This window comes from Salvelinus alpinus, chromosome 3 (assembly GCF_045679555.1).
Source record: "Salvelinus alpinus chromosome 3, SLU_Salpinus.1, whole genome shotgun sequence".
Lineage (NCBI taxonomy): Eukaryota > Metazoa > Chordata > Actinopteri > Salmoniformes > Salmonidae > Salvelinus > Salvelinus alpinus.
Genome location: NC_092088.1, coordinates 14,902,967 through 14,925,560, shown reverse-complemented (window position 1 = coordinate 14,925,560; position 22,594 = coordinate 14,902,967). Strand labels below are relative to the sequence as shown.

At 44.2% G+C, this 22,594-nt stretch overlaps 2 protein-coding genes across 5 annotated transcripts in view; both read left to right on the top strand.

Annotated features, from left to right (window-relative positions):
- The window catches only part of LOC139570073 (myozenin-1-like), an 8,389-nt gene extending 5,403 nt beyond the window's left edge, over positions 1 to 2,986 (top strand). For 2 of the 3 annotated variants that reach the window (XM_071391572.1, XM_071391571.1), the window contains exons 3-6: positions 1,279 to 1,445; positions 1,824 to 1,899; positions 2,075 to 2,246; positions 2,374 to 2,986. In XM_071391572.1, coding sequence (XP_071247673.1) covers positions 1,279 to 1,445; positions 1,824 to 1,899; positions 2,075 to 2,246; positions 2,374 to 2,614 — 656 coding nt within the window. In that variant the 3' untranslated portion in view covers positions 2,615 to 2,986. The remainder of the gene's footprint in view (positions 1 to 1,278; positions 1,446 to 1,823; positions 1,900 to 2,074; positions 2,247 to 2,373) is intronic. The other variant, XM_071391573.1, reaches the window with a different exon arrangement.
- Positions 2,987 to 3,087: 101 nt separating this feature from the next.
- The window catches only part of LOC139570072 (ubiquitin carboxyl-terminal hydrolase 54-like), a 61,228-nt gene continuing 41,721 nt past the window's right edge, over positions 3,088 to 22,594 (top strand). For both annotated transcript variants that reach the window (XM_071391570.1, XM_071391569.1), the window contains exons 1-3: positions 3,088 to 3,336; positions 19,687 to 20,114; positions 22,073 to 22,165. In XM_071391570.1, coding sequence (XP_071247671.1) covers positions 19,947 to 20,114; positions 22,073 to 22,165 — 261 coding nt within the window. In that variant the 5' untranslated portion in view covers positions 3,088 to 3,336; positions 19,687 to 19,946. The remainder of the gene's footprint in view (positions 3,337 to 19,686; positions 20,115 to 22,072; positions 22,166 to 22,594) is intronic.

Here is a 22,594-nt window from a genome sequence, read left to right as displayed (position 1 = left end):
CCAATTAGGATCTGGCTAAAAATACTTGAATCAGTTATAGAACCCATTGCCCTTTATGGTTGTAAGGTCTGGGGTCCGCTCACCAACCAAGAATTCACAAAACAGGACAAACATCAAATTGAGACTCTGCATACAAAATTCTGCAAAAATATCATCCGTGTACAACGTAAAACACCAAATAATTATCAAAATCCAGAAAAAAGACGTTAAATTCTACTTCTACTTCCTACAGAGTGATGAACCTAGAGAAGAGTCCCCTAAGCAAGCTGGTCCTAGGGCTCTGTTCATAAACACAAACAGACCCCACAGAGTTAGACCTGACCAAATCATGAGAAAACAAAAAGATAATTACTTGACATATTGGAAAGAATGAACAAAAACACAGAGCAAACTAGAATGCTATTAGGCTCTAAATAGAGAGTACACAATGGCAGAATACCTGACCACTGTGACTGACCCAAACTTAAGGAAAGCTTTGACTATGTACAGACTCAGTGAGCATAGCCTTGCTATTGAGAAAGGCTGCCGTAGGCAGACCTGGCTCTCAAGAGGAGACAGGCTATGTGCACACTGCCCACAAAATGAGGTGGAAACTGAGCTTCACCTCCTAACCTCCTGCCAAATGTATGACAATATTAGAGACACATATTTCCCTCAGATTACACAGATCCACAAAGAATTTGAAAAAACAAACCCGATTTTGATAAACTCCCATATCTACTGGGTGAAATTCCACAGTATGCACTCACAGCAGCAATATTTGTGACCTGTTGCCACAAGGAAAGGGCAACCAGTGAAGAACAAACACCATTGTAAATACAACCCATATTTATGTTTATTTATTTTCCCTTTTTGTACTTTAACCATATATATATATATATATATATATATATATATATATATATAGAGAGAGAGAGAGAGATAGAGGGATGATGTATAATGGTAATATTTCCACTTTGCTCTCAGAGATGTTAGTTGGAATTTGCGCCATATTGAATGCACCTATCTACATTTTCAAATCTACAGAGCCTAGGAGGTGGAGCCTAGACTAGATGATGGGGGGTATAAAAGGTTAATATCGGACTGGGAAGATAATATTGATTGATAATTGATGAGATAAATATAGCGCGTTTCCAGTGCTCAAAATGCTTTATATTGTAAAGGGGAAACTGTGGTGTAGTGTGAACTTAGCATTGGAATCAATGCTTTCATGGATATGTACAGTAAATGATATGTCATCTCATCCAGTACCTGACACTGTGTTTCCCCCTTCTATAGATGAAGAGTCAAACCCTGAGGCGTCCGAATTTGATCTGGGCACAAAGATCAACACTCCTAAAGACACCATGTTGGAGGAACTGTCTCTTTTGACCAACAAGGGATCCAAGATGTTCAGGATGAGGCAGCAGAGAGTGGAGCACTTCATCGTCACCAACGAGAATATGGTGAGGACAGGGAGACAGAGGGGAAGGGGAGGTCTGTGTGTGTCTTTGCACACTGATCTGGCTGTGTGTGTGTGTCTGTGTGTGTGTGTCTGTGTGTGTTTGTATGTGTGTCTTTGCACACTGATCTGGCTGTGTGTGTGTGTGTCTGTGTGTGTCTGTGTGTGTTTGTATGTGTGTCTTTGCACACTGATCTGGCTGTGCGTGTGTGTCTGTGTGTGTTTGTCTGTGTGTGTCTTTGCACACTGATCTGGTTGTGTGTGTGCGTGCGTGCATGCATGGGTGTGTGTGTGCGCGTGTGTGCATGCATGGGTGTGTGTGTGCGCGTGTGTGCATGTGTGTGAGTCTGCTCATCTGACTGGTGTGTCCTGCCTCCTCTAGCAGAATCTCCAGCAGCTGGTTCCATCGCTGGGGTGTGAGACGACAGCCCCACCACTCACTCAGGAACTGGAGCACGGTAGGACTATGCACTTTTACGTTCCATTAGTTCCACTGTACCCAGCTAAATCAAGCATACCTCAAGTATGTGAAAGTACTTGACATTGACACGTGTTGAACCCTGGTCTGATATCAACATGTGTGCGATGAGGACTTGTGGATGGAGGGAGTGAGATGATGCTGTGTTTCTCTAGAGGAGGATAAGGAGGCGGAGATAGAAAAGAAGAGACAGCAGTACGTGCAGACTTACGTGTCGCCGTGGGAACGGGCCATGAGGGGAGACGAGTCCCTGACCTCTACCATGCACCACCACATGGCTGGACCACATACCCCCCACGACATGCCCAAGTTCAAGAGCTTCAATAGGTAACACACACCTGCTGAGAACCTCAACCTACAGTCTTCAGTGTATGTCAGCTATGACATGGCCTTCAATCTGCTGATGTAACTACCAAGTATACTGTACATAATGATATTAATATTTGATTGACAGGACGGCCCTGCCCTATGGCGGCTCCGAGAACGGGGGAGGCCACTTGAACTTCGAGCCTCCCGAGATCCCATTCGCCCAGGTGGAGGCGGAGTCCCTCCACTCCCTGCAGGGGGACATTAGGTCCCGCCCCTCGTTCAACCGCACCCCCATCGGCTGGGTGTGTAACCCGGAGGACAACTCACACATCCACATGGAGCTGGACAACATGCTGCCCTTTGACGGAGAGACGGATGAGCTGTAGACACACACACACACACACACACACACACACACACACACACACACACACACACACACACACACACACACACACACACACACACACACACACACACACACACACACACACAACCCAGCTGTATTTACACACATATGTTGATGTGTATTTATTTGCATGAAACATACATGGCTGAAGAGAGAGAAGAGAAGAGACAGAAGGTGATGGTGATGATGAAGGCGATGAAGGTGATGGTGATGATGAAGGCGATGAAGGCGATGGTGATGATGAAGGGGGAAAAGAAAGTGATGAAGATAATAAGACAATAACCTTGACAGTAGGAAATGTAGCCTGGATTAAACTGTATTTACCAATAAACCTTTCCGTGTACAGAAATCCTGCTTACTGAGCTCTGCCTATTTTCAATTTATCTTATCCCTCAACACATTAGAAATCAGGTCTGCTCTGCTACAGTATCGTCATGACGTCATTCGTACAGTATCATAGAGGCAGTTCAGCTCATTGACCAGGAGAGGGCGATCGGGAGCCGTTTAGTCCCACAGTGACGTCACTTACTGTGAGAGAGGGCTCGGGAAAACGGGCGTTCTATCGCGAGAGCAGCGTGTCGCGTTCGCAGCACTGGATTGAAGGCTGGATTGTGCGCCTCTCCACTCCTCCCTCTCCTCTCCGTCGTTATTTTTACCGGGACAGCACGAGACTGGAACGGGACACTAACGGGACCCGAGGTGAGAATGGACTCTTTAAACTCCATCTACGAGAGATAAAGGCAGGGACACGGGGTAGTCATTCACCTGTAAATAATTGCAGCGGACGCACGCGGCAAAGAGTTCGAGAGGATGTGCGTGGTGCCGCGCGGCCAGATGTGACATAACGGCTGTCATCTACTGTGGGTAGTTTATGCTGGCTAGGATGCTCTCTCTCTCTCTCTCTCTCTCTCTCTCTCTCTCTCTCTCTCTCTCTCTCTCTCTCTCTCTCTCTCTCTCTCTCTCTCACGCAGCGCTGCATGGTTCAGATGGCTGTAATGGATGTCCATTATTCACGTAGCTAAGACCCACACACACTGTCAGCATCAGTATCTCCACGAGGTTCGCTTTGGGCATCATTAGGATCGTTGTTATAACAGACGGAGATTCTGTTGACCGAATTTACACTTTTAGAATTGGTAGATATTTTGTACATACCTAATTATTTTAACATATTGTAATGAAACGGCATGGAGCAGGTCTCGAACCCTCGACCTTCGAGCCGAGGTCCGGCGCGCTACCGACTGTGCCGCAAAAGCATGCTCGTGCGGCAGAGTCGATTTCCGCGCTTATAAACCCAGGGTCGTTACACTATTATCGGGACTAGACTATAACTAACTACCGTCAGGCTATTCAATTTGATTACAGCTGGTTTGCGTTAACTATTAAGTGCCCGGCGACTTGTTGATAGAAAGCCATCCTCAACCCCGGTAGCAGGTGTCATCAGTCCCGGTATTGATTTACCTCCGCTGTTTGGTCTGTATGGATGAGGTCAGTGGTGTAGTGGAGGGTATACGCAGATACGCGTTCTTCAGTGGGCATTGCGTAGACTCACTTCTTAATAATCCCCATTGATGCGTATCAAAGTAGTTTAGTGGAGGTATACACCATATCAATTAATAGGACTGGTGGAACAGATCGGAATGTTTAGTTTAACATTTTGATAATCTATTATTTATTCACATTTTAGGCGCAGCATGTACACAAGGCAGTAGGCCAACGGGTGAATGTTCCAAAATGCAATTTGCGGGAAAACAGCTTTCTAAAATGCGCACCGCACATACAAGCGGTTTCATGGACAGTGGTGGAAATTTCCTGCAGAAAGAGGGGGGGGGGGGGGGGGTTTAAAGATGCAGAAACTATCATGGTTTGCTAATATGATTAGGATAATACCTTTGGTTGCTAGACATTGGAAAAAAGTTGAAAGAACAGGAGAACACATAATGAGTAAGTCTTTATCAAAAGAATTGCCCTTTGAAGCAAGTTAAGACATGGCTAATGATAGGCCTAACCGTCTTCTGGTAGATGGAAAGGCAGTGCCACAAACCTTCTCTATTAAATGTTGACTAGCTTTTGCAAACTCCATCTCATGTGCTACAGAAACAATGCTAATCAAACAACAGTGCTAGGTGCCTGCATACTTGAATTAAAGGGTAACTACTCTCAAAAATAAAAAAAATCATAGATTTTTCCTAGACCTCAAAAGTGGTCTCCTGGTGTGGTTTAAGCATCGTTGTGTACTTAGAACATAAAATGTTGTTATTTTTCTGTAAAGAAAAGTGTGACAGAACAAAAACCTGAACTATTTGGGAAATTCTGAAACCTGTGCATTTCTGATTCAGTTTATCTGTTTCAATAGTAGGCCTACTATTAGCCTACTTGAACAGTACAGCTTGGGTTGGCCTGACTGTGAAAGACCAATATGGAATTTATAATTTTAGGTAATTCAGAGTGTATGTGCACACCTGGACTGTACAACATTTGCACATTATTCTTTTAAAAATTCTTCAAGCGGTTAAGAGCGTTGGGTTAGCAACCAAAAGGTGCCCTTGAGCGAGGGACTTAACCCTAATTGATGGTGTAAATCACTCTGGATAAGAGCGTCTGCTAAATGACTGAAATGAAGATGCAAAAGGGGGTGGGTGATCATTGATAGACAGACATTTTCGCCATAGATTTTCAATCCGATTTAAGTAAAAACTGTAACTAGGCAACTCAGGAACATTCAATGTTGTCTTGGTAAGCAACTCCCGTGTATATTTGGCCTTGTGTTTTACGTTATTGTCCTGCTGAAATGTGAATTTGTCTCTCAATATCTGTTGGAAAGCAGACCCATAACATGATGCAGCCACCACCATGCTTGAAAATATCCAGAGTGATGTCTTACGTTGGATTTGGCCAAAACATACCGCTTTGTATTCAGGACAGCCATTAAACTCTGTAACTGTTTTAAAGTCACCATTGGCCTCTGTGAAATCCATGAGCGGTTTCCTTCCTCTCCGGCAACTGAGCTAGGAAGGACGCCTGTATCTTTGTAGTGACTGGGTGTATTGATACACCATCCAAAGTGTAATTAATAACTTCATAATTCTCAAATTGATATTCAATGTCTGTTTAAAAAAATAAATAATCTAACAATAGGTGCCCTTCTTTGCAAGGCATTGGAAAACCTCTCTTGTCTTTGTGGTTGAATCTGTGTTTGAAATTCATTACTCAACTGAGGGACCTAAAGCAGATAATTGTATGTGTGGGGTACAGAGATGAGGTAGTCATTAAAAAATCATGTTAAACACTATTACTGCACACAGTGAGTCCATGTAACATATGTCCATGTTACTCCTGAACATTTAGGCTGGCCTGTGGTCAGGTAGAACTGATGGAATTCCACATTGGTTTGGAAACTGTAGTTACAGTGCATTCGGAAAGTATTCAGACCCTTTTACTTCTCCCACATTTTGTTACCTTACAGCCTTATTCTAAAATGGATGAAATGAAATGTCCCCCTCATCAAGCTACACACAATACCCCATGATGACAAAGCAAAAACAAGTTTTTATTTTATTTTATTTTTGCTATGTAAAACAAACCCCCAGAAATATCACATTTACATAAGTATTCAGACCCTTTACTCAGTACTTTGTTGAAGCACCTTTGGCAGTGATTATAACCTAGAGTCTTCTTGGGTATGACACTACAAGCTTGGCACACCTGTATTTGTGGAGTTTCTCCCATTGTTCTCTGCAGATCCTCTCAAGCTCTATCAGGTTGGATAAGCGTCGCTGCACAGCTATTTTCAGATCTCTCCAGAGATGTTCGATCGGGTTCAAGTCCTTGCTCTGGCTGGGCCACTCAAGGACATTCAGAGACTTGTCCCGAAGCCACTCCTGCGTTGTCTTGGCTGTGTGCTTAGGGTTGTTGTCCTGTTGGAAGGTGAACCTTCGCCCCAGTCTGAGGTCCTGAGACCTCTGGAGCAGGTTTTCATCAAGGATCTCTCAGTACTTTGCTCTGTTCATCTTTCCCTCGATCCTGACTAGTCTTCCAGTCCCTGCTGCTGAAGAACATCCTCACAGCATGATGCTGCCACCACCGTGCTTCACCTTAGGGATGGTGCCAGGTTTCCTCCAGACAAGACAATTGGCATTCAGGCCAAAGAGTTCATCAGACCACAGAATCTTGTTTCTCATGTTCTGAGAGTCTTTGGGTATTTTTTGACAAACTCCAAGTGGGCTGTCATGTGCCTTTTACTGACTGGATTCCGTCTGGCCACTCTACCATAAAGGCCTGATTGGTGGAGTGCTGCAGAGATGGTTGTTCTTCTGGAAGGTTCTCCCATATCCACAGAGGATATCTGATATCTCTGTCAGAGTGACCATTGGGTTCTTGGTCACCTCCCTGACCAAGACCCTTCTCCCCCGATTGCTCCGTTTGGCCGGGCGGTGGTTGCAAACTTCTTCAATTTAATAATGATGGAGGCCACTGTGTTCTTGGGGACCTTCAATGCTGCAGCAATGTTTTGGTACCCTTCCCCAGATATGTGCTTCGACACAATCCTGTCTCTGAGCTCTACGGACAATTCCTTCAACCTCATGGCTTGGTTTTATCTCTGACATGCACTATCAACTTTGTGACCTTATAGAGACAGGCGTGTGCCTTTCCAAATGATGTTCAGTCAATTGAATTTACCACAGGTGGCTTCCAATCAAGTTGTAGAAACATTTCAAAGGTGATCAATGAAAACAGGATGCATCTGAGCTCCATTTTGAGTCACATAGCAAAGGGTCTGAATCCTGTAAATAAGGTATTTCTGTTTTAGATTTTTATAAATTTGCCAACATTTCTAAAAACTTGTTTTTACTTTTGTCATTATGCGGTATTGTATGTAGATTGATCAGGAAAAGGTTTTATTTAATCCATTTTAGAATAAGGCTGTAACGTAGCAAAATGTTGGAAAGGTGAAGGGGTCTGAATACTTTCAGAATGCAGTGTAAATCCTAATAGGCTGGTGTTGAGTTATTGTTGTGATGGTTGTTTGTTGTTGGAGGAGAGGAGAGGGGGATCGAGGAGGGTAGATGGGGGAGATGAGGGTAGAGGAGGGGGAGAAGAGGACAGGAGAGTAGGTGTCTACTTTTTAATTCTCTCTCTCTCTCTCCCTCTCTCTCTCTCTCTCTCTCTCTCTCTCTCTCTCTCTCTCTCTCTCTCTCTCTCTCTCTCATTTTAAGTTTTAATGTTAATTTCCTACAATTCTACTCATTTTGCCATGGGACAGAGATATTTTGTTGTTGTTGTGTTTTACAGCTAATGTCCTGCAGTTCTACTCATTTTGCCTTAGGGTGGAGAGACATTTTAGCAGTTTTAAAGCTAATTTCTTGCAATTCTACACATTTTATAATGAATTATGTTAATATGATATCTGAGTGACTAACAAAATTACTTGGGTCCCACTGGAGGTCAGGGCCCCTGGGCACGTGCACGTTTAGATAGCTGACTAGACTAACTACTAATATTTATTTTTGCTGACATGGCTAATTGAGTGTTACTGACATAGATATTGACAAATATCGCACGTTTTTTTTTATATTACCCTTATAACTATTACTACTTTCAATCACCCATGTTAGCAAACTTATTTAATTTCAAACTTCACAAATCTCTAGTAGGGCCTTATCGGTTATTTATTATAATGAACAATATCATCAAAATGTTCACGATAAGTGGTCAGTTTAGTTGGTGTTGATAGTTTTCGGTTTATCGTCCCAGGTCTAGACGGACATAACAAGAGAGAAACTGATGATGCACAGCCACATTTAGAAATTGCACCTGGTGTATTCTACTTTTCTCAATCTCAATAGTAAGTTCTCCAATAATTATAATAATACTTTTTGGGGTCGGGGGCCCCCTAGTGGCAAGGGGCCCTAAACGACCTCTTAGTCACTTATGCCTGGAGCCGGCCTTGGAGACATAGGACACATGAGGGTTCGTGTGCGTTGGAATTACATTATGTAAGAGATATTAAGTGAATATACACTGCTCAAAAAAATAAAGGGAACACTTAAACAACACAATGTAACTCCAAGTCAATCACACTTCTGTGAAATCAAACTGTCCACTTAGGAAGCAACACTGATTGACAATACATTTCACATGCTGTTGTGCAAATGGAATAGACAAAAGGTGGAAATTATAGGCAATTAGCAAGACACCCCCAATAAAGGAGTGGTTCTGCAGGTGGTGACCACAGACCACTTCTCAGTTCCTATGCTTCCTGGCTGATGTTTTGGTCACTTTTGAATGCTGGCGGTGCTTTCACTCTAGTGGTAGCATGAGACGGAGTCTACAACCCACACAAGTGGCTCAGGTAGTGCAGCTCATCCAGGATGGCACATCAATGCGAGCTGTGGCAAGAAGGTTTGCTGTGTCTGTCAGCGTAGTGTCCAGAGCATGGAGGCGCTACCAGGAGACAGGCCAGTACATCAGGAGACGTGGAGGAGGCCGTAGGAGGGCAACAACCCAGCAGCAGGACCGCTACCTCCACCTTTGTGCAAGGAGGAGCGCTGCCAGAGCCCTGCAAAATGACCTCCAGCAGGCCACAAATTTCTATGAGTTTCTATGACAGGCCTTAAGGTTATTATAGCTGCTCGTGGTGGGGAGGTGGTTGGTTTGTCGACAACTGTTGCTGAAAAACAGCAAGTCAAAGTGCATGGGTACGACATATAAATACATCCCAAGACATTCACCCATAGGTTGAGAGAGAGGAAGGTGATAATTGCAAGAGTGAGCCCATAGGTTGAGAGAGAGGAAGGTGATCATTGCAAGGGTGAGCCCATAGGTTGAGAGAGAGGAAAGTGGTAATTGCAAGGGTGAGCCCATAGGTTGAGAGAGAGGAAGGTGATAATTGCAAGAGTGAACCCATAGGTTGAGAGAGAGGAAGGTAATAATTGCAAGAGTGAACCCATAGGTTGACTAGCAAGCATGAGGAATGTGCATTATGGTGTCGTGGTTATAGGCCACGAGGTAAATAGGTGAATGACGTTCCTCACATGGTTAATAGGAAAGGAGAGGAGAAGCAAGACCCTGTGCTGATTATGATACGTCTGTATTCATTCCCACAATGCCTCTAGAATAGGAAACAAAGTGAATTATGTCATGCTTACTTTATGAAGTTAAACGAGCATTCAGACCAGCCTTCCTGATTGAACTTTAGTAAACAACATTATAATTATAGAAGATAATGGAATTTAGCCTTATCCTGCATCTAGAATGTGGAATGTTATTGATCTATCAATTACATGTTCACAAAAGGGACGTTTCACATGTTTTGTCTGAGTAGAACTCGTGGAGGGGTTGGCTGCAGACTGGCTCTAGAGAATTACTGAGGGAGTGAGAGCATGATGGCCTACCCCGAATGGCGCTGGGCCAATTGTGTGCTGCACTATGGGACTCCCAATCACGGCCGGACGAGATTCAGCCTGGATTCAAACCAGGGACTGTAGTGACACCTCTTGCAGTGCCTTAGACAGCTGCGCCACTCGGGAGCCCCAGAGAATTACGGAATCAAGAGAGAAAGAGAGAGAAAGAGAAGAGAGTGAAAAAGAGAGAGGGAGAGAGAGAGAGACAGAGAGAGAGACAGTGAGGGAGAGAGAGAGAGAGAGAGAGAGAGAGAGAGAGAGGGAGAGAGAGAGAGGGAGTGACAGAGAGAGAGAGGGAGAGGGAGAGAGAGAGAGACAGAGAGAGAGGGAGAGAGAGACAGAGAGAGAGAGAGAGAGAGAGAGAGAGAGAGGGAGAGGGAGAGGGAGAGGGAGAGGGAGAGAGAGAGAGACAGAGAGAGAGAGAGAGAGAGGGAGAGAGAGACAGTGAGAGAGAGAGAGAGAGAGAGTGAGAGAGAGAGAGAGAGAGAGAGAGGGAGGAAATTTAGCACTTCTCTGAACCTTTTTCCTCATTGTCAACCAGTGAGATGTGATGCTATAACCCAGTTACAGCAAAACCATAGTGTGTGTGTGTGTGTGTGTGTGTGTGTGTGTGTGTGTGTGTGTGTGTGTGTGTGTGTGTGTGTGTGTGTGTGTGTGTGTGTGTGTGTGTGTGTGTGTGTGTGTGTGTGTGTGTGTGTGTGTGTGTGTGTGTGTGCCCACACCCATGTGTGTGTGTGCATCTATGCGTGCGTGTGCGTGTCAGTGTGGAGTGATTGGAGATATGGAGACTTAAATAAAGGGAGAGAGAGACAAAGATGGATGAAGGAATAAATGAGAATGGAGAAATAGAGTTCGTAATAACGTGTGAGATGATAAGTATGTGAATGAGAGAGAAAAGAAAGTATACCAGCAGAGTGGAGTGTTAGAAAGAGACCTAGAGTCTCAGTGTTGAAGGGACTGGACAGTATAAAGCAGAGTGGAGTGTTAGAAAGAGACCTAGAGTCTCAGTGTTGAAGGGACTGGACAGTATAAAGCAGAGTGGAGTGTTAGAAAGAGACCTAGAGTCTCAGTGTTGAAGGGACTGGACAGTATAAAGCAGAGTGGAGTGTTAGAAAGAGACCTAGTCTCAGTGTTGAAGGGACTGGACAGTATAAAGCAGAGTGGAGTGTTAGAAAGAGACCTAGAGTCTCAGTGTTGAAGGGACTGGACAGTATAAAGCAGAGTGGAGTGTTAGAAAGAGACCTAGAGTCTCAGTGTTGAAGGGACTGGACAGTATAAAGCAGAGTGGAGTGTTAGAAAGAGACCTAGAGTCTCAGTGTTGAAGGGACTGGACAGTATAAAGCAGAGTGGAGTGTTAGAAAGAGACCTAGAGTCTCAGTGTTGAAGGGACTGGACAGTATAAAGCAGAGTGGAGTGTTAGAAAGAGACCTAGAGTCTCAGTGTTGAAGGGACTGGACAGTATAAAGCAGAGTGGAGTGTTAGAAAGAGACCTAGAGTCTCAGTGTTGAAGGGACTGGACAGTATTATTGTTGGATGGAGTCGGGGCACCAGGACTCTAAGAATAGTTGTTTTCTTTTCCTTTAGAGCTCCAAATAGAAAAATGGCTAAAATCTTCAAGGGAGTTGGAGTAGGAGGAGCAACCCAGGGTTGCAAAAACACGTTGAAATGTGACATTTGGAGAAACTTGAATAAACGTCAGGATCTGAAGTCAAACTGGTATAACCGTGGATATTTTTGTGCCATATAGCTGATCATATAGGTCCCCCCCATAGGCCTACCTTGTCATTTCCGTCTCATACGGAAATTGCCTTTAAATGTCAAGCACGCTATCACGCGGATCTATCGTAGGAGCGAGAGAGAGTTAGGGCAGGAGAGGGAGGAGAGAGAGACAGGCTATAAGACTTAGTAATGCAACTCTCAGTAGTGGTGGTAGTGTTAGCGTGTGACTCAGTTGGTGCTTGCAACACCAGAGTAGTGGGTTCGATTCCCACAGGGGGACCAGTATGGAAAAACAAATATGTAAATGTTTGCACTCACTACTATAAGTTGCTCTGGATAAGAGGGTCTGATAAACTACTAAAATGGCAGTGGTGCAGCCAGGTTTAACCTCTCTTGGGTAGGGGGCAGTATTTAGAATTTTGGATGAATGAGGTGCCCAATGTTACTCAGGCCCAGAAGCTAGGATATGCATATGCATGGTAGTATTGGATAGAAAACACTCTAAAGTTCCCAAAACTGTTAAAATAATGTCTGCGAGTATAACATAACTGATATGGCAGGCGAAAACCTGAGGAAAATCCATCCAGGAAGTGGGATATTTTTGATGTGGGTACTTTTCTATTGAATGCCTATACAGTATATATTTGTATAGGACCCAATTTGCAGTTCCTATGGCTTCCACTAGATGTCAACAGTCTTTAGACATTGTTTCAGGCTTGTATTCTGAAAGACGAGGAAGAATGAGACAAATCTTTCAGTGGACTCTAAATGAACCAGAGCTGTTTTGAGCGCATGACCGATTGTGCACCGTTCGTTGTTTTTCCTTTCTATTGAAGACGCTAATTGTCCAGTTGAAATATTATCAATTATTTAGACAATAGACAACCTGAGGATTAATTATAAACATCATTTGACATGTTTCGACGAACTTTACCGGTACTATTAGGATGTATTCGTCTGCATGTCGTGACCGCCTTTGAGCCAGTGGATTACTGAACAAAACGCGCCAACTAAACAGAGTTTTTGGGACATAAAGAGGGACTTTATCGAACAAAACAAACATTTATTGTGTAACATGGACTCTTGTGACAGCAAACATATGAAGATCATCAAAGGTAAGTGATTAATTTTATCGCTATTTCTGACTTTTGTAATTCCTTTACTTGGTTGTAAAATGTTTGTATGCTTTGTAAGCGGGGCGCTGTCCTCAGATAATCGCATGGTATGCTTTCGCCGTAAAGCCCTTTTGGAATCTTACACAGCGGCTGGATTAACAAGAAGTTAATCTTTAAGCCAATGTATAACACTTGTATCTTTTATGAATGTTTATTTTGAGTATTTCTGTATTTTGAATTTGGCGCTCTGCAATTTCACCGGATGTTGGCCAGCTGGGACGCTAGCCCATAAAAAGATAATATAAATACATTGTTGATGTTCTTTTACTGTGGTGGGCTGTCACCAACTTCTATCAACTATTAGTGTCAGAGGGAGGAAAACCTAGGCAGAACTGAAACATCAATGGTGTAGTGACCAACATGGGGGATGTAGAGCAGGACTTATGGTGTTGGACCGCATGGTCTCAGAGTTTGATTGAATATTAGTAGTACTTTGACTCACCTTGGCTTCCAGGAACTCTAAAGCATCAACACACATCACCATCATTGCCACTAGGTCCAGGCTCTGGCCTTGTGTGTGTGTGTGTGTGTGTGTGTGTGTGTGTGTGTGTGTGTGTGTGTGTGTGTGTGTGTGTGTGTGTGTGTGTGTGTGTGTGTGTGTGTGTGTGTGTGTGTGTGTGTGTGTGTGTGTGTGTGTGTGTGTGTGTTGGACCAGTACAGACTACAGTGTGCTAAATCACGTGGTTCGGCTTTTCGCTTACGTGCCTGCAGCTTGGCCTATTTCCCTGGTAACTAGCCGAGAAAATGAACAAACACACAAACACGCACGCACGCACACACGCACGCACGCATCAGTTCAGTACTGGATGTTGTTGTTCTTTTGAAGAAAATGTCAATGGGGACATGAACGCCACAGAAATCCAGGATAAATCCATCTCTAGTTTGTTTTTGGCAAGCCAGTGTTGCGGGGTCAGGAGGTCGTGAGCAGGCTGTTGATTGGAGAGTTGTTTACAGCAGGCCGTGGTTCCTGTGGTGACCAGAGGGGAGGGGTTATATAATTCAATTCAAGGGCTTTATTGGCATGATAAACATATGTTTACATTGTCAAGGCAAGTGAAATAGATAATAAACAAATGTGAAATAAACAATAAAAATGAACAGTAAACATTACACTCACAGAAGTTCCAAAAGAATAAAGACATTTCAAATGTCATATTATGTATATATAGTGTTGTAACGATGTACAAATGGTTAAAGTACAAAAGGGACAATAAATAAACATCAATATGGGTTGTATTTACAATGGTGTTTGTTCTTCACTGGTTGCCCTTTTCTTGTGGCAACAGGTCACAAATATTGCTGCTTTGATGGCACACTGTGGTATTTCACCCAGTAGATATGGGAGTTTATCAAAATAGGGTTTGTTTTTGAATTCTTTGTGGATCCGTGTAATCTGAGGGAAATATGTGTCTCTAATATGGTCATACATTGGGCAGGAGGTTAGAAAGTGCAGCTCTGTTTCCACCTCATTTTGTGGGCTGCGTGCACATAGCCTGTCTTCTCTTGAGAGCAAGGTCTGCCTACGGTAGCATCTCTCAATAGCAAGGCTATGCTCACTGAGTCTGTACATAGTCAAAGCTTTCTTTAAGTTTAGGTCAGACACAGTGGTCAGGTATTCTGCCACTGTGTACTCTCTGTTTAGGGCCAAATAGCATTCTAGTTTGCTCAGATTTTTTGTTAATTCTTTCCAATGTATCAAGTAATTATCTTTTTGTTTTCTCATGATTTGGTTGGGTCTAATTGTGTTGCTGTCCTGGGGCTCTGTGGGGTCTGTTTGTGTTTGTGAACAGAGCCCTAAGACCAGCTTGCTTAGGGGACTCTTCTCCAGGATCAACTCTCTGTAGATGATGACTTTGTTGTGAAAGGTTTGGGAATCGCTTACTTTTAGGGGGTTGTAGAATTTTAACGTCTCTTTTCTGGATTTTGATCATTAGCGGGTATCTGCCTAATTCTGCTCTGCATGCATTATTTGGTGTTTTACATTGTACACTGAGGATATTTTTGCATAATTATTCATGCAGAATCTCAATTTGGGGTTTGTCCCATTTTGTGAATTCTTGTTTGGTGAGCGGACCCCAGACCTCACAACCATAAAGGGCAATGGGTTCTATAACTGATTCAAGTATTTTTAGCCAGGTCCTAATTGGTATGTCAAATTTTATGTTCCTTTTGATGGCATAGAAGGCCCTTCTAGCCTTGTGCCTCAGCTTGTTCACAGCTTTGTGGAAGTTACCTGTGGTGCTGATGTTTAGGCCGAGGTATGTAAAGTTTTTAGCTTTTTCTAGTCTAGGGCAACGATGTCTAGATGGAATTTGTATTTGGGGTCCTGGCGACTGGATCTGTTTTGGAATACCATTGTTTTTGTCTTACTGAGATTTACTGTCAGGGCCCAGGTCTGGCAGAATCTGTACAGAATATCTAGGTGCTGCTGTGGGCTCTCCTTGATTGGTGACAGAAGCACCAGATCATCAGCAAACAGACATTTTACTTCAGATTCTAGTAGGGTGAGGCCGGGTGCTGCAGACTGTTCTAGTGCCCTCACCAATTCATTGTTGAAGAGGGTGGGACTCAAGCTGTATCCCTGTCTCCCCCCACAGCCCCGTGGAAAGAAAGAAATGTGTGTATTTTCTGCCAAATTTAACCACGGACATGTTGTTTGTGTACATGGATTTTATAATGTCGTATGTTTCCCCCCAACACTGTTTTCCATCATTTTGCCTAGCAGACCCTGATGCCAAATTGAGTGAAAAGCTTTTTTGAAATCAACAAAGCATGAGAAGACTGTGCCTTTGTTTAGGTTTGTTTGTTTGTCAATTAGGGTGTGCAGGGTGAATACGTGGTCTGTCGTACGGTAATTTGGTAAAAAGGCAATTTGACATTTGCTCAGTCCATTGTTTTCACTGAGGAAATGTACGAGTCTGCTGTTAATTATAGTTTGTCCCTCCCTCTGTTTCTCTTGCCCCTCCCTCTGTTTCTCTCTCACCTCCCTCTGTTTCTCTCTCCCCCTCCCTCTGTTTCTCTGTCTCCCTCTCTCTGTTTCTCTCTCCCCTCCCTCTGTTTCTCTTTCCCCCTCCCTCTATTTCTCCTACCCCTCCCTTTGTTTCTCTGTTTCCCCATCTCTGTTTCTCTCTCCCCTCCCTTTGTTTCTCTGTCTCCCCCTCTCTGTTTCTCTCTCCCCTACCTTTGTTTCTCTGTCTCCCTCTCTCTGTTTCTCTCTCCCTCCCTCTATTTCTCCTTCCCCTCCCTCTGTTTCTCTCCCCCTCCCTCTGTTTCTCTCTCCCTCCCTCTATTTCTCCTTCCCCTCCCCTCTGTTTCTCTTCCCCTCCCTGTTTCTCTTCCCCTCCCTGTTTCTCTTTCCCCTCCTTCTGTTTCTCTTCCCCTCCCTGTTTCTCTGTTTCCCTGTTTCTCCCTGTTTCTCTCTCCCTCCCTCTGTTTCTCTTCCCCTCCTTCTGTTTCTCTCCCCCTCCCTCTCAACATGTCCCTCTTTTGACCCTCCCTGTGTTCCTCTCTCATTCTCACCCAAATAACACGGTGTTATTAGAGTAGCATATGCTTCTTGCTCCAACCAAACATGAAGGTATGATTCATTGGTTAGCTGTTTATGTCCTGTAGTTAGGGCTGTTATGGTGATCACACCGGAGGTCAAGAGTCATGAAGGCAGTCAAATTCCACGGTAATTAGGCTTCTCCAAGATCTGATGCTCCTGTACGGCCATCAGTAGCCTACCAAACTTGCTAACTGCCTGGTACTCAGCACTCTATTGTCCCTCTAATCACTTTGACAAATGTCATGGAAGATCTGATCAAACACATCATAGGTGAGCTCATGTAACGCAACATTTCTATATACAATGCAATTGCGTGAGAAGACAATTGAGTCCATTGAGTGATGAACTCAATTAAAAAGAGGTACTGTAGATCCCATCAGCGTTCTATAGTCTAGGTCTACTATATTTATTCCTTAACGTTCCTAATATGAAGCACATTGCTTCTCTTTACGACAGGAGTATAGCCTACCTGTCTGGCATGAAAACAAACTATTTAAGTGCATTGATGACATGTATTTTTCCCCCTGCCCCTGTTTCGAGACAGGTGCATGATAATGGTTCATTATAAATCAAAACAAATTTCACACATACAGTGCATTTGGAAAGTATTCAGTCCCCTTGACTTTTTCCACATTTTGTTACAGCCTTATTCTAAAATGGATTAAATAATTAAAAAAATCTTCATCAACCTACACACCATACCCCCATAATGACAGTGAAACCTTTTTTTTATTTTTATTTTTTAGAAATGTTTGTAATTTGATAAAAAAGCAGAAATACCTTTCTTACATAAGTATTCAGACCCTTTGCTATGAGACTCGAAATTGAGCTCAGGTGCATCCTGTTTCCATTGATCATCCTTGAGATGTTTCCTTGAGGGCTTAACATAAGGACAACTCAGAGTATGCTATTCTGTTCTTCTGAAATAAACTACATTTTCTTCATATCTTTAGACCTGTTTATAAATAATGTATTTATTGTGATGGTGTAGGCTATATTATATGGATTTATTAGACTTTTTAAAATGAAGATGTTCCAAAGGTCTGCATTGTCATGGTTCCACCTGTCACCAGAGTGCGCCAGAGACCGTCCTAGAGACATTAACGACACTCAGGTTGTCATGGTTACAGCTGTCACCAGAGGGTGCCAGAGACCGTCCTAGAGACATTAACGACACTCAGGTTGTCATGGTTACAGCTGTCACCAGAGGGTGCCAGAGTCCGTCCTAGAGACATTAACGACACTCAGGTTGTCATGGTTACAGCTGTCACCAGAGGGTGCCAGAGTCTGTCCTAGAGACATCAACGACACTCGGGTTGTCATGGTTACAGCTGTCACCAGAGGGTGCCAGAGACCGTCCTAGAGACATTAACAACACTCAGGTTGTCATGGTTCCTGCTGTCAGCAGAGGGCGCCGGAGACCGTCCTACGACACTCAGGTTGTCATGGTTCCTGCTGTCACCAGAGGGTGCCAGAGACCGTCCTAGAGACATTAACGACACTCAGGTTGTCATGGTTACAGCTGTCACCAGAGGGCGCCAGAGACCGTCCTAGAGACATTAACGACACTCAGTTTGTCATGGTTACAGCTGTCACCAGAGGGTGCCAGAGACCGTCCTAGAGACATTAACGACACTCAGGTTGTCATAGTTACAGCTGTCACCAGAGGGTGCCAGAGGCCGTCCTAGAAACATTAACGACACGCAGGTTGTCATGGTTACAGCTGTCACCAGAGGGCGCCAGAGACCGTCCTAGAGACATTAACAACACTCAGGTGTGTCCTATTTACTCATTATGATGTCACTGTTAAAAGAGGTGTGCTTTCTGGTGTCCTTTGCTGAAGCTGGAATTGTTTACTTTGTGCGTTTGTTTCCTGAGTGAGTTTTTTGAAACTTAGTGTTTGTTGTTCTTGACAATCCCCGGCTGACCGCCACAGCCCTACCTGTAGTTAATGTAGTGTTAATAACTGTATACTGTGTACAGCAGGGTACACACTGTATCTCTAATGCCGCACAACCATGTTCTACTGTAGCCATCTCTATAGTAACAGCCCACTCCAACCATCCATCCATCCATCCATCCATCCACACACACACAAACACACATGCAGACACACACCACCCGTACACCGCAGCATTCCTGTGACGTCTGGCCCATCGCCAAGGGGTCGCTATGGCAGCACAGCACGGCAACGGGGGAGGGAGGGCACTGCGGCTCCGCTACTGGCCAGTCTGTTACGCAACCTGTTTACACACACACACACACACACACACACACACACACACACACACACACACACACACACACACACACACACACACACACACACACACACACACACACACACACACACACACACACTGTGAGTACTACTGCTTTATAATAAATCCCAGATAAAGCTCTCCTAGTAATGACATAACTGAGAAACATACATTGATGTCAGCAGCTTACAGTTACAGTACACTACTATACTCCATACTATGAGTTGCATGACCATTCAGGTTACAATATTGTGAATTGGTATTTCCTGTGCAGTTAAAGAGTGACTGCCTTTAAAAAGCAACAAAATCCCTTTGAAAACGGTCTATCTGGCATCAATGTGTCAGAAACAGTTATTCTGGTGACAATATTGACTCCAATAAATAGGATCATTTTGGCCATGAAGTCAGTCTTGTCTAAAACAGAGTTTGGAACATCTGTGCATCACAACGGGTAAACGAAGGTTGGGTTTTGATTTGACGATGACCATTTGCCCACTAACATGGGGTGAACAGCTGCAGTGATTGCTCTCTATCCAATAGCATAAGCAGTGAGACAGACCCGTCCAGCAGCTCCAAAATACTGCACCAAACACCTTAGTTAGATGTAAAATTACGCAACCAAAATATCCTCTGCAAAAAATGTCTAAATGAATTACAGATTTTCTGGTAATATTTTAGATTCAGAGGATTTAGAGGATTTAGAGGAAGTGAAATAGGCTTCCCCGTCTGAAGTGTCTTATGGGGGACAAACATCATTAACTGAACTCTGAATCGGTCAGGAAACTGAACTCTCGTTTTTCTAATGAGCAACAGAAAAACACATATGCCAATCGGCGTGTTAAGTGGCAGTTGAAATATGTCCTATACTGGAGGTCTGTTTGTTGTGTGTGTGCGGTACTGTATAGGAGATGTGGTGATTGTGTTGTGTGGTTTGTCTCTTGCAGGCAGAGTGAGAGCAGAGAAGAGACATATTAGGCTGAACAGAAGTCAAGGACTGTGGAAGGACTGAAGACACCTGCCAGTCAAGACTTACCAGAAAGAGACCAAAGCTCTCCATCGCTCTTTCTACCTATTCTCTTTGTTTGTCATTCTTTCTCTATCCTCACTCTCTCTCTAATGGGAGTAACTTAGAACACGTTGCTCCATCTCATGCCCCTGCCCCTTCCTGCCCCTCCGTGGTGACGGGAGCGCCCAGCAGGAAGTGATGTCGTGGAAGAGGAACTACTTTGCGTCAGGCGGTGGCAGCGGAGGTCCTGGTGGAGGGCTACAGGGACTGATCACGACCCCTCGGACTGTGGCCTCCTTCGCCCCGAGTAAAGGCCTCAGCAATGAACCTGGACAGAACAGCTGCTTCCTAAACAGTGCTCTGCAGGTACACACACACACGCACGCACGCACGCACGCACACACACACACAGACTATGCTGGACTGTCATTCTCAGTGATCTCTCACTCTGAGTCCCTGCGGAGCAATGATGGGAAAGATACAGAGAGCGAAAGAAAGAAAGAAAGAAAGAAAGAGAAAGAGAGAGACAAAGACAGAGAGAAAAATAGAATGAGAGAGGGAGAGAAGAAGGAGATATGATAGAGAGAGAGAGAAAAACAAAGAATTTGAAAACAAACCCAATTTTGATAAACTTCCATATCTACTGGGTGAAATACCATAGTGTGCCATCACAGCAGCAAGATGTGTGACCTGTTGCCACAAGAAAAGGGCAACCAGTGAAGAACAAACACCATTGTAAATACAACCTATATTTATGTTTATTTATTTTCCCTTTTGTACTTTAACCATTTGCACATCGTTACAACACTGTATATAGACATAATATGACATTTGAAATGTCTTTATTCTTTTGGAACTTTTGTGAGTGTAATATTTACTGTTCATTTTTTATTGTTTATTTCACTTTTGTTTATGATCTATTTCACTTGCTTTGGAAATGAAAACATATGTTTCCCATGCCAATAAAGCCTATTAAATTGAAATGGAATAGAGAGAGAGAGAGAGAAAGAGAATAGGGGGAAGAAGGAGGAGAGAGGGAAGAAGGAGGAGAGAGGGAGGAGAGAGGGAAGAGGGAGGGAAGAGGGAAGAGGGAGGAGAGAGGGAAGAGGGAGGAGAGAGGGAAGAGGGAGGAGAGAGGGTAGAGGGAGGAGAGAGGGTAGAGGGAGGAGAGAGGGAAGAGGGAGGAGAGAGGGTAGAGGGAGGAGAGAGGGTAGAGGGAGGAGAGAGGGAAGAGGGAAGAGGGAGGAGAGAGGGTAGAGGGAGGAGAGAGGGAAGAGGGGGGAGAGAGGGAAGAGGGAGGAGAGAGGGTAGAGGGAGGAGAGAGGGTAGAGGGAGGAGAGAGGGAAGAGGGAGGAGAGAGGGTAGAGGGAGGAGAGAGGGTAGAGGGAGGAGAGAGGGTAGAGGGAGGAGAGAGGGAAGAGGGAGGAGAGAGGGAAGAGGAAGAGGAAGGAGAGAGGGAAGAGGGAGGAGAGAGGGTAGAGGGAGGAGAGAGGGTAGAGGGAGGAGAGAGGGAAGAGGGAGGAGAGAGGGAAGAGGGAGGAGAGAGGGAAGAGGGAGGAGAGAGGGAAGAGGAAGGAGAGAGGGTAGAGGGAGGAGAGAGGGAAGAAGGAAGACAGAGGGAAGATGGAGGAGAGAGGGAAGAGGAAGGAGAGAGGGTAGAGGGAGGAGAGAGGGAAGAAGGAGGACAGAGGGAAAATGGAGGACAGAGGGAAGCGTCAGCATGCAATCTGTCACCTTCCTCCCCTTTAATCTTCACCCTTAACACACACTGTTGTAAATAAGGTTGAAACTTTGCTGTCACAATACTGTATCCGACACATCACACTAAATGTTTCCCACCAGAACTGGGATTCGAACCGTCAACCCTTCGGTTGCTGGTCCAACCTCTAGGTTTCCTGCCTCCCCTTAAAGGCCCAGTGCAGTCAAAAACATAATTGTCCTGTGTTTTATATTTCCACAGTATGTTGGAATCATACTGTGAAATGATGAACATTATGGTAATGCCCTTGTTTTGATGGGATGGAGTTTTGGTCTGCCTAGTGAGGAGGGACTATTAGTTAATAGTCAAATAAGAATTTGTTCCAAACCTCTCTGCAAATAACAGCTAGTTTTCCGTTTCCCCCTCCCCACTCAGACCACTGTTTTAGCTCAATTCTTGCTTGAGAAATTGATCCTTTCTTTTTGACCATTTTAATTGAAAAAGAATCACAGTAAGGTATTTAATTGTTACCCAGAAATGATTTGATATTGAGATAAAAACCTCTGCATTGGACCTTTAAAAATGTAAATATGTAAAATATACCAAACATGTAAATATTCTTTAGGTCCTGTGGCATCTGGATATCTTCCGTAGAAGTTTCCGCCAGCTGACCACCCACAAGTGTATGGAAGACTCCTGTATCTTCTGTGCCCTCAAGGTAGGTCTCCAAGGGCAATTCACTCTTATGAGCACTTATTTAGCTATTATGAGTGTGTGTTCTATAAAGCATTCTAATGATGCTGTGTGTACAGTATGTGTGTGTGTCTGTCTGAGTACATTGTGTAATGTAGCTGTGTTGGTGTGTACAGAGATGTCAGCATTGTATAATGTAGTGTTGTCGGTGTGTACTATGTGTGTGTATAAGTGTGTTTGTAGCGGTGTGTGTGTGTGTGTGTTTTACACGCTGTTCTATCTCCTGAGCCGCTGTGTAATTAATTGGCTGACTGAAAGTGCTGAGCCAGCAGAACCCACGCTGGGGTGCCACACACACACACACACGCACACGCACACACACACACATACACACACACACACACACACACACACACACACACACACACACACACACACACACACACACACACAC